Source organism: Trachemys scripta, chromosome 1 (genome assembly GCF_013100865.1).
Source record: "Trachemys scripta elegans isolate TJP31775 chromosome 1, CAS_Tse_1.0, whole genome shotgun sequence".
Taxonomy (NCBI): Eukaryota; Metazoa; Chordata; order Testudines; family Emydidae; genus Trachemys; species Trachemys scripta.
The window spans coordinates 302,315,670-302,327,686 of NC_048298.1; the positions used below are offsets into that span (position 1 = coordinate 302,315,670).

A 12,017-nucleotide genomic window follows, 5' to 3' on the forward strand; every position below is an offset into this window, starting at 1 on the left:
AGGTGCTATTTTTAGTTGAATTTAATGTCTACTACAGCAGCACAGCTGTAGCACTGCAGGTGCACTACCATAGTGTAGATGCTTACTAAATCAATGCTATCAAAGTAATTAATCCACTTCTCTAACTACATAAAGAATTTCTCCATCAACCTGGTTAGTGTGAACCACTAATCTAACTACCTCACACAGCATGAAATCTTTCACTGCCAAATGACATGGCTAGCTCAATCTAATTTAAGTGTAGACCAAGTACAAGTATTAGATTGACTCAAGGGAAGCTTTAGTAATGGGTGAATTAGGCTGCAAGTAGTAGTGGAACTGTGCTATGACACTTGTAAGTATGTAAGAGCACAAGGAAAAGGGGGGATAAAAGGTAGGTTACAGATATCTAAAATCAGCTATCACAATTGAAAGCTGGCTTGCAGGAGAAAATTGGGGGCTAGTTACTTAGGAAGATTTTTAGGTGCAAGGCCTATTTCCTATACAAATTTCATTTCAATTTCACTAGCTCCTGGGGACCGTAAGTATGGTAGGAATCTTCAGTACTGTGGATCTGATGAGCACAGAAAGGAAAATCTATTCCTACATCTTAGTATATCTGAATACCATATACAACCTTCCCTCAGAACACTGAAATCCACTAAAGCAGGGACTCTGGAGCACTTAAGTTCTTGAGCAAAGGCAGACTCACCACACTTAAGGTCTACAGGAGGGATTTGCTCTTGGACCCACCTTTTGGATATGCATACAGCTTTGTTTTTTTACAAATCTTGTTTTGAGAATTATAATGTTGAAACACTTAAGTTTACACACAACTCAATAGATTAGGTGTATTTAGCTGACTTATGGACATCAAACTGGTTTCTATCTATTAAGAGTCATACAACTGAGTCACTTTCAGCTAACAATCAAGTAAATGAGACCAGAAGCTGTTTTCTTAATTAAACTAAAGATTGTAATGTGACACATACTGCTTGCTGTATTCACTTTGAGTGCCTAATAAGGCAATATGAAAATGCAATCAAAGGAGAATAATCATTGGTAAGGAGAGAGGTCACCAATTCAGACTTTAACAGACCTCTGACTTTTGGCTGGGTCCCTGGCATGGCCCCTGATTTTTATTCCCCCCCACCCCTTCTGTATTTTTAGTAAAAGTCAGGGACATGTCATGGGCTTCCAGGAATGTGTGTTGCTTGCAGCCTGACTTATTAAAAATACCAATGACAATCTGAACCTTAATCTTTGGCATAAGCAAAGCATAGTGGTTAAGGTACAAGTGTTTAATAGTACACTTGATGTACAGAATGTTTCCTTTGTTACCCAAAACTGATCATTAAATTACTTTGGATTATAGAAGATTAATTTTCTAAAGCATATGTTCAGAAAGCAGCCTTGAAAGCAATCAACCATCACTTGCATTTTGTCCTAAAGAGACTCCTTTATTTTTTTTAAGTTACACTATGCCATGAATTCATAGGGGATTGGCTCCAGCAGCTCTGGCTCTTTGCCATTGGTTCTCACAAAGTGTGCTTCTCTGGGTGGAGCAGGCTGTAAGCAAAAATAGCAATAATCATTAATGTGACAAACACTCAAAGTAAACCTAACTTACATTTTTTAAAACATTTATTTTGCAGTTACATTAGCAATGTGTAAATTCTATTCTGTAATGTGAAGTTTGTCTTTTCATAGGATTCTATTAAGCTAAATGTATTTCCAATCTGACTGCTTTAACAAAATAGTCTCAGTGCTACTGAGTAGTTATGGGAGGGGCTCCCCCATTGTAGAGAGAGGGAGTAGCCCAGTCAACAGAAGAATTCTTCTGTCAATCTACTGGTGTCTACACTGGGCATTAGGTCACCTTAACATCACCACTCAGGGGCTTATGGATTTTTCATACCTCAGAGAAATACAGCTGGGTTAACCTAATTTTTTCCAGTACATACCTACCTAAAACAAATATTCAGTGTTTATCTACTCAATATTTCTCCCACTTAGGCCTGGTCTAGTATCAACACAGAAACCATTAGTTGATTGGCCCCCTCCTTCATTAGTGTCTGAGGAACAAACATTCATTTACATGGTCAAGCAGTTTGAGTCTTAAGTGTCATGGGTGTATCATTAGTTCAGTTAATAAATACCTGGCGTTTCAGTTCAAACCAAGTGCCTTTTTCCTTTGCTTCCTTTTTCTTCTTTTCATTTTCTGTCACACGCTGCAGGAAGCTGTCTCTGCTCTTAGAATGCTTAATATGCTCAATACGCACATTAATTCTCTTGGCAAGAATCTTGCCCCTGAGGGAAGAAGCCTGTTTTGAATCTATTGTACTTGCAACATGGTTAAGTGTTATCATCTCAGGACTAATACTCTTGAAGACAAATGATTCTCTCTTCTGTAATACAGGGACAAATAGTTATATCATCTACCACTATTACAGTTCAATCCAGGCAGTAGGTCCAGGGATAAATAGGCTATGTACCTTGTTGTAGTGACTACACTATTATGCACAGCTGAGTAAAATTAAGACAACATAATGAGCTTTAAAAAAATATTTAGTATAAATATGCTAGCCAGCTGAACTCTTCATAATCTTGTTTAGAGTGCCACACAGAGTCCAGTGTTTCCCCTGACAGGATCCAAGCCAAACAATCATTGTTTGCTTGGGTTTTAAAAGGACTTATTTTACCCCAACTGAATGACCAAGGAAGACAAGAAATGTCTACTTGGCAAAGTGAAAGAGGGGGTGTCACTAGTTATTTTCAAAAAATCAAATTTCACACAGAGGAAAGTTAAGACACTTACTTAACCTGTTTGTTTACGATAATGCCAACAGCATGCTGAGTAATGTTAAATACCCTTCCAGTCTTGCCATGGTAACACTTGTGGGGCATACCTTGTTGAACAGTACCCATGCCCTGTTAAAAACATACTAGAGTAAGACACTTAAAATAAAGTGAAACCATTCTACTCAGCTTTAATATGGAGAAGAGAATAAATTTGACACTTAATTTTATGGATATCTTGGAAAATGTTTACAGGTTTGCTTTGAGCTACTCAAATGGTCACAAGATATCTGAAATCTATTAAACTTCTCTGACAATCCTGGCTTGCTTTCAGTGCCGGTGAAATGATTTGCTCATTTTGCTATTACCAAAGCAATCACATGAGACAGTCATCATCAAGCTCCAGAATGTCAAGAAGCTTAGACTTTGCATCCTTAGCTTTCTCAAACAGGCAAATCTTCTCAAAAGTTTGCATATTGGAAGATAAAAGTAGAATTCTTCTATGAATAAATCAATATCCAGTGCAAAAGCTAATATAAAGCAACACTACAGTTGATTCTGGAGCACAAGTTCAGAAAATACATTACAGTACTCACTGCAACTGAAATTGTCACACTGCACCTATTATATATGCAATCAAGTACATCCCTTCGTTTATTTCCCATATTTTAAAATGTGTTCACTGCTTCCATCTCTGTGCATATACTTTTAATATAGACTCCCCAAGCAACTCTACCTGCATCTAGGATTTTAGGTAGGAGCTAAGACAGATCCCCTTTGCACAATACCCTAGAAGTAAAATTTTGGCTGTGTTAGGCCAATAGAGAGTTGCAGACTGAGTTATTACTGCTATTTGTGTATCAACAACATCCAGGGGATGTCCAATCATGAACCTGGGTCCATTGCGTCAGGCACTGTACAAAGAGTAAAATCTCCAAGATGTCCAGCTTCCAGACATCAATTCCCAGTGAACATGCAGGATGGAAAAGACAGCTGTTACAGCAACCGAAACCATCCCTTAATTAGTATTTACAGTTTCAGCCATGTTTTTAAAATGTATACTACATTGTTTTGGTACTGAATTTGTTTTAGACCACCTTATTTCATCTTTAAATTATGCTATACTATTAGATACCTTGATGTCCACAATATCACCCTTCTTGTAGATTCGCATATAGGTGGCCAGAGGGACAACTCCTGGGGGAGGAAATAAAGTGATTTCATAAGAGAATCATTTTTACTAAAGTGAACAACAGGAGTACTTGTGGCACCTTAGAGACTAACAAATTTATTAGAGCATAAGCTTTCGTGGACTACAGCCCACTTCTTCGGATGCATAAGTGGTATTTTACTAAAGTGGTATTTCTCAAACTCATCTGAAAAAGCTTAAGTGACTAGAAATGGAGAAGCCATCCATCTTTTCACATTTCAAAAAGTGCAATTTAAGACACTATGGCTTATTCAAGTTCAGTTTTAACCTGATCAGTGTAGAAGTTACAAGACAATTGTAAGATTATTTTTTTTCATTGTCAGCTGTGTAATTGCTGTTGCCATTGCCTTTTGGTAAGAGCAATTTGAACTTGTTGATTAATGCTATAGTTTTAAGCCAGTGCTCCCAATACTTATAACTATTTCTCACTTCCCCCTTCAAAGCAGTTCTTATCCTATCTTTACTAAAAATGACAAGTACTGTATTCATACTGTATCCTATTTTCAAGCAGTCAAAAGATTAGGTAATCAAAATCTGAGGAAGTACAAGATAAAGACAGGTACCACATGGGAAAAAAAAAACATTTACTCTATAAAAGCAGTGGATATGACAGCATTTTGTTCTGCATTTTTAGTTGTCTCCTTAAATACGTTGTTCTTAATATCTCTACCCTGCTATAACACCATCACGGGGAGCCAAAAATCCCTACCACATTATAGCTGAAACCCCGTTATATCGGGGTAGGGGCGGCAGGGCTCTGGCAGTGATTTAAAGGGCCCAGGGCTCTCCGCAACAGCCGGAGCCCTGCTGCTACTGCGCTATACGTGAACCCATGTTATATTGAGTCATGTTATAGCAGGGTAGAGGTGTACAATGCTGATGAGAAATGGTTAACAATACTTAAATGTCTTATTAGGAATGGCTAAACTCATTAGTGCTATGAATGCAGGTATCCCTAACACAAGCTGTACTTACCATGTTTGCGAAATGGCCTCGAGAACATATAACGTGTCCCTCTCCTTTTCCCCTTTGTGTTTGTCATTTTGGCAAACGGCTATTAAGAAAAGAAACAACGCAGATTATCCACGTGTATTCGCCCCCACTGCTAGTCAGGTCTTGTAGCATGCGTGGAGCTAGTATTAGTTTCAGAGCATACTCCAAATTACTGTAGAAACTCCTTACAAAATCCTGCTTGTTCCTTAATACTTCCAATAAGAGCTTCATAAAAGTCAGTAGGGAAAAAGTGACAGCTTTGCTTACATGAACTAGGTCATAAAAATATTTTAAACTAAGCACAAAGGTGGTAGGTGGATAGGTATGTTCGCTAGCGGATCAGTTAGAGATCTCACACAGTGCAGACAGGCAGCTTGCCCTGGCGTCACGTTAACACTTGGATGAAGTGACTGTACAGGTACGTAGCCCCTTAGCAGACGAGCCCGGGGCAGACCTACTAGGACGCAGGCTGGAGACCTACCCGGCCCCTCCGAGAACGGGGCGCCTGAACAGCCGCCGCAGGAGGAGGCAATGCTCGCTCCCTGGCCCCAGCCCGCCCTCCAGCCCACCGCCACAGGCAGCTCCCCGCACCTCAACTTGGGGCCCCCCGTGCCCCCTCCCAGGCCTGTGCAGCGGCCTCCCCTTTCTCGCGCCAACTCCCCCCCCCCCCACCCCGGGCCCGTGCAGCCGCCTCCCTTTTCTGTCCCGGCTCGTGCGAGCCCATGCAGCGGCCTCCCCGGCACATGCAGCCCCCTCCCCGCGCTACTGCCGCCGCCGCCGCCGCCTCCCAGACCCGGCCCCACCAGGCCTCCATCTGCTGCCCTCCCCACCACCCAGCGGTACCGCAGCCGCGGAGTTCCCTAGCCGGCGTTATAGCAGCGTGACAAGAGCACTACCTCGCACACATACCTACAAAATGGCGGCTCAGGCCGAAAGGAAGGAGGCGGGGCCTCCCGGGCTTTCTTAACGGGGGACCTCAGGGGCTGCCCGCGAATTGCCTGACTATAAAGCAATCGAGGGCGGCGGGGTGGGGGCAAGAAATCAACAGCAGCTAGCTTTTCACCGAGCCGGTCCCTGTGTGACACACTTGCCATACAGCGCTCGACTGTAGGTCTCGCCATCGATTGAAAACAGGCAACTGTGTGGACAGCCCGGGAAGTGGGCTTTGGGGGGACCACGTGACATGGCGGAGGGGGTCCTAGTCCTTCATCTGGGGAGAGCTTGGTCTGTTGCTGTTAGACGCCTGGCGCTCTAGCGCCCGTGGGAGAAAACAACGTGCTCGTGTCGCCCTGTTCGTTATTGGGCTATGTTAAAAGTCAGGACAGGCTCTGCGCTCTATAAACCTTGTCAGGGTGGCTCCAGTGAAGCCTGTGAGTCATGTCACCAAGTGGAAAAGCCTCATAGAATAGAATATCAAGGTTGGAAGGGACCTCAGGAGGTCATCTAGTCCAACCCCCTGCTCAAAGCAGGACCAGTCCCCAGACAGATTTTTGCCCACAATCCCTAAATAGCCCCCTCAAGGATTGAACTCACAACCCTGGGTTTAGCAGGCCAATGCTCAAACCACTGAGCTATCCCTCCCCCCCCTATTTAAATAATCAATTTTAATCAACTTTTCCATTTATATTTCACATCTTTAAAGTGTAATCTCATTAGTTGATCTAACCATTAAAATGTATTGATTTACAATTAAATAGAGTCTCTACATGAGATTTGGTATGTCTTTTTGCTAGCTAGAAGGGTACACTATATACAATTAAATAAATGCATAGCTTAATATTTGTAAAAAGCAACAGAGAGTCCTGTGGCACCTTATGGACCGGGGTCGGCAACCTTTCAGAAGTGGTGTGTTCAGTCTTTGTTTATTCACTCTAACTTATGGTTTCACGTGCCAGTAATATATTTTAACCTTTTTAGAAGGTCTCTTTCTATATGTCTATAATATATAACTAAACTATTGTATGTAAAGTAACTAAGGTTTCAAAATGTTTAAGATGCTTCATTTAAAACTAAATTAAAATGCAGAGCCCCCCCAGACCGGTGGCCAGGACCTGGGTAGTGTGCGTGCTACTGAAAATCAGCTCATGTGCCATAGGTTGCCTACCCCTGTTATAGACTAACAGATGTATTGGAGCATAAGCTTTTGTGGGTGAATACCCACTTCGTCAGACGCATGTGTATTCACCCGCGAAAGCTTATGCTCCAATATGTCTGTTAGTCTATAAGGTTCCACAGGACACGCTGTTGCTTTTTACAGATCCAGACTAACACTGCTACCCTCTGATACTTAATATTTGTAGATTATTATTGTATATTTTTAGTATATTAGAGAACGGTAAATGATATTGCTTATTTACTAAATAATTAACATTTTGCTCATGAGTTGTGTCAAGCTGCATGAGGATGGTAACTTTGAATTTAATTAAATATTCATAACAGTATGTAAAACTCATGTTTTTTAAACAAAGCAACCTTAAATGTTTCGTGTACATAAACTTCTGTTATCAAGACATGTTTCCTATTTACAGCTAAAAGATTTATTAAATAGATGGATTAACTGTAGTCAGAATTAAAAGGATTATTTCAGGTTAGCCTGAGAAAATTTTCAAATATGCCAAAGTGAAAGTGGCTAGAGTTTAAGGCTGCACTTGCCTATGGGCTTGTCTAAGCCACTGTAGTGCTTCTTGCTTCAGTGTAGATTCACTACAGCAATGGGGAGGGGTTCTCCCATCAGTAGCTAATCTACCTTTCGAAGAGGTCATAGGTAGATCAACATTAGAATTCTATCAATCTAATGCTATCTGCACCAGGAGTGAGATTGGCTTAACTATGTTGCTCAGGGATGTGGATTTTTCAACCTCTGAGCAACATAGCTGGATTGATTTAACTTGTGAATGTAGATCCTGGCCCAAGTCTCTTGCAAATGAGACAGTCTGCTAAATTATTATGCTGTCCTTCAAATTTTAAAAACTAGTAGATTTCATCTCCTCCTTCTGTATTTTTTATCATAGACTGGAAGAGTAAGACAAGTCTATCTGCTTTTTACAACTCTCAGTCAATTTCTCAGCTTTGAATTAATTAGTCAAAATAAAGAAAATATTCTTTCTGTGCCTGTGGAAGAGGCTACTGCTTTCAAAAACTGGTTTGGCACTTTAACAAACTCTGGTCCCCAGGTGCTTAGCTAGTGATTTCCACCAGTTCAGTGGTGTGAATTTCTTTAAAACATTATCCGCAAACATATTCTTTGAATGCTTCACCTCCAGCCCTGACATTTATTATGGTTGGCATGAAGGATGGGTGATTATTAGACATCCAAGTCATAGCAGCAGCATCTTCAGCAGTTAGGCATCTATTCTGGAACTTTAGGTTGAGAATAAGGTGGAGTAAGTGCTTGATCCATATGCTTCTTTACTGCCTACAGTTTAACTCTGTAGGCAGAAAGCATTCTTTCTTCAATGTCTCTTGAAGTTCTTTCCAAATTTAAACAGCTTGCTACTGTATTGTTGAATCTCCCAAAGTTTGTCAAAGGCTATAAAAAGAGGTTTCATTATATTTAGCATATCTTCTATGTTTCTCTTTAGTCCAATGTTGAATACTTTGGCTTATAGGTGCTGACTCCGTGGGTGCTCCGTGGCTTGAGCACCCATGGGGGAAAAAAATAGTGGGTGCTTGGTACATACTGGCAGCCCGGCTGATCAGCTCCTCCTCCTCCGCCCCCCAGCACCTCCTACCTGCCGGTGATCAGCTGTTCAGTGGTGTGCAGGGGGCACTGGGGGAAAGGTGGAGGAAGAGGCAGAGAGAGGGCAGGGTGCTCGGGGGAGGGGGTGGAGCAGGGGTGGGAAGAGGCAGGGTGGGGCCTTGGGGAAAGGGGTGGAGAGGGGGCAGGGCCTGGAGTGTACCAGGGGTTGAGTACCCCCAGGGAAACCAGAAAGTTGACACCTCTGCTTTGGCTATGATAGTTCCATCTACAAACAGTCCTCGACTTTACAACGTTCGAATTATGCCAAATGGCACTTATGACGTTTTTGAATTGACACCCTGTTTTGACTTAAGACAATTGGTTTCGACTTTACAATGCTCGGTCCCACAATGGAGTGGATTGCCGTTCTGAGTTACGACGTTTCGACTTACAGCGCAGTTTTCAGGAACCACTTGTGTCGTAAGTCCGAGGACTGCCTGTATTTTGTCATGATTTTCTTCACAAATTGTCATCAGAACAGGTCAGTTCTAAGTAAATATTTCAAAACAGTCAACTGCTGAATTCCATCGTTCATCTTGAGGGAGAATTGGTTTGGATCCTCCTGCTCTCTTCAGTGAAGCTGAAGCAAAGTGATTGTTATGGCAGCATTTTTCAATTTCATTATTTTGCTTTATTCCTGGGGTAGCACTTAAGTCTTTGGTTAAAACATTCATCAAATGAGCACTTTACCCATATGTTGTAAGTTTCAGGTTCCCTTCCTTATCTCCTAGATTTCTTCTCATCTTTACTACATTTGCAGCTTTGCCTGTGACAAAGCTATGCACTTGACACTTGAATTTTTGTTCATGTTTTGTTATAGCTTTTACTGCTACTTCTTTTAAGTATTCTGTTGTATGGGCATTTTCTGATGTATCAATTGTTTCTGTAAGATAAACAACCCCATCTTCTGTTGTCACAGGAGCACACATTACTGGATCATTGTATACATTGCACTAGCTATCAAGACACAGATTAATGGATTTCTTGTCAATGAGGTTGGTTTTTTGGGGTTTTTTTTGCACACTGTTCAATTTCCTTCTCATATGTGGTATCTACCAACCTTCCGGCAATGTCCACTCTGCTGGGTGGAGTGTAGCCTGTGTCAATGAAATGTTTGTTCTGAACAAGATGAAATGGGAAATTTGTTGCATAAATGATCCAAGCAATCTTTTGATCTTTAGAATCTTGCAGGAATTTGCTGGTCCTGATTACAAACTCATTGTTTTACTGGATAAAGAAGAAAGTCTGTTAGTTTTTGTTTTTCGATACAGGTAATTTACTTAATAATGTATGTTAGTTGCAGCACTGCCGGTGGTACCAGCAGATGACTCTGAAGTTGTAGACATTGCAGATGATGGATGTTCAAAACTCCTTATGTCTAAGCTGGACTCTGAAACAAAATAGTTAAAAAAGTCACTCTCTAACTCACTGTTACTCGTGCACTGCTTTAAAAAAAAAAAGAGATTGTTAATGAAATATTCCTCCTGATGCTGCTGTTTTTACCACTATTTAAATGACAGTTATTCTAAACCTAATTTTATAGGAACAATAATCATAAGGATTATCTAAATCTAAACCCTTGTCTCTAGTGCCATACCAAACAGATTGTAAACAAAATCACTTTTTAAATGTACAAGTTCATAAATGCTTAATAAAATTTTACTTTTAAACAGGAAATCTTCACCTAGGATTTTTGATAATATTTAGCAATAAAAAATAATCTCAGAAGTCCAGCAGTAACAGTAAAAATGTAATTGATAAATACTCTCTCAACAAAATAAAATACCAATTATATTTTGATCACAAACATTTTCACATTCCTAAGTAATCCACCCAAACAACTTAGATTATTGTCATAAATTTGTGATCATTTACTAGCATAGTAAAACATGGTAGGCAGCCTATAAGAAAGGTGCAAAAATAAGTTTACTAACCAGTTGATCCAAATTGTTTAGACATGGCCACTCCTTCTCCATTTTTACATAACTTTCCCTGCTATTCTCAGAAAAACAAAAGAACTAAGAGTACAAGACTTCTGCTCATGTCACGCACATGTCTTTTGCACTGCAGTAATTTATTTGTTTGGAGACAGAGGGAGGCAGTTGAGGAATTAATGGATTTCTGTTTATTTTAATCTCTGTCTGTGTACACACGCAAGGAGACAGAGCAAGGTCATTTACTTTAAGTGCCTGGAAGCAAGGACTGGTAGATACTGTGCAGATCAATGTTTTTCTATGAGCTAGGAGAGTAAGTTTCCATGGTGGGTGGAGCCAAAAATATTCATAATTTGAGAACTGAGCCAAGTAGAGCTCAGGTAGGGAGAAGTTATAAAATAGGAGTATGAGACCTCCCCAGATAGCTCAGTGGATGATCCTGATGAGATATGTGATCCATTGGGACTAGAAGTAACCTGAATATTACTGAGATGATTGCCTTATAACAAACATCAACAAAAACATAAGAACGGCCACACTGGGTCAGACCAAAGGTCCGTCTAGCCCAGTATCCTGTCTTCCGACAGTGGACAATGCCAGTTGCTTCAGAAGGAATGAACAGAATAGGTAATCATCAAGTGATCCATCCCAACTTCTGGCAAACAGAGGCTAGGGATGGATACCATCCCTGCCCATCTTGGCTAATAGCCATTGATGGACCTATCCTCCATGAATTTATCTAGTTCTTTTTTGAACTCTGTTGTAGTCTTAGCCTTCACAACATCCTCTGGCAAAGACTTCCACAGGTTGACTGTGTATTGTGTGAAGAAATACTTCCTTTTGTTTGTTTTCAACCAGATGCCTATTAATTTCATTTGGTGACCCCTAGTTCTTGTGTTATGAGAAGGAGTAATTAACACTTCCTTATTTATTTTCTCCACACCAGTCACGATTTTATAGACCTCTATCGTATCCCCCATTATCCATCTCTTTTGCAAGCTGAAAAGTCCTAGTCTGTCAAAGCTGATTCTCCACTCTGGCACTTTGAGTGCAGAAGGTGGGGGCCCCCAAAGATTCTAAAAATTAATGCTGGCCACTCCAGGCTTGTATTAAACTCCCAAGGTTACAGCTTTTCTCTGACCTTGGATGGGTAGATGCTGCCACCACCAAAGTGCAAGAAACCTCTTGGGAATTCCTTCCTGTGGGGTACCCTTAGGCCCTTTCTCTCACACACACACACGTGCGCGCCCCGGGGAAGAGCTGAGAGAGAAAACAAAGGAAATCAGCTGTTGCCACCAGCTAATTAAACAACATGTGCACAAACCTCTTAGGACACAAAAATCCAATCCTGTTCTTAAAAAAA

The 12,017-nt window shown here is 40.9% G+C and overlaps 1 protein-coding gene and 2 non-coding genes across 3 annotated transcripts; all 3 read right to left on the bottom strand.

Annotated features, from left to right (window-relative positions):
- Positions 1–1,413: 1,413 nt before the first annotated feature.
- RPL21 (ribosomal protein L21) lies at positions 1,414–5,962 on the bottom strand. The gene is made up of 6 exons (XM_034758708.1): positions 5,891–5,962; positions 4,964–5,042; positions 3,914–3,975; positions 2,798–2,910; positions 2,139–2,289; positions 1,414–1,548 (listed from the first exon to the last, which is right to left on the bottom strand). The coding sequence occupies exons 2-6, from the start codon at positions 5,028–5,030 to the stop codon at positions 1,459–1,461; spliced, it is 483 nt and encodes a 160-aa protein (XP_034614599.1). The 5' UTR covers positions 5,031–5,042; positions 5,891–5,962; the 3' UTR covers positions 1,414–1,458.
- LOC117871404 lies at positions 2,611–2,740 on the bottom strand. The gene has a single exon (XR_004644213.1). It is a non-coding gene; the product is annotated as a small nucleolar RNA SNORA27 (small nucleolar RNA).
- LOC117871447 lies at positions 3,104–3,180 on the bottom strand. The gene has a single exon (XR_004644243.1). It is a non-coding gene; the product is annotated as a small nucleolar RNA SNORD102 (small nucleolar RNA).
- Positions 5,963–12,017: the final 6,055 nt, after the last annotated feature.

Coding starts and splice junctions, on each gene's coding strand:
- RPL21 (XM_034758708.1), bottom strand. CDS start 5,030: ATGACAAACACAAAGGGGAAAAGGAGAGGGACACGTTATATGTTCTCG. Junction 3,976..4,963: donor GAGGCCATTTCGCAAACATG/GTAAGTACAGCT, acceptor TTCCTCCCCCAG/GAGTTGTCCCTCTGGCCACC. Junction 1,549..2,138: donor GGTTTGAACTGAAACGCCAG/GTATTTATTAAC, acceptor TTTTGCTTACAG/CCTGCTCCACCCAGAGAAGC.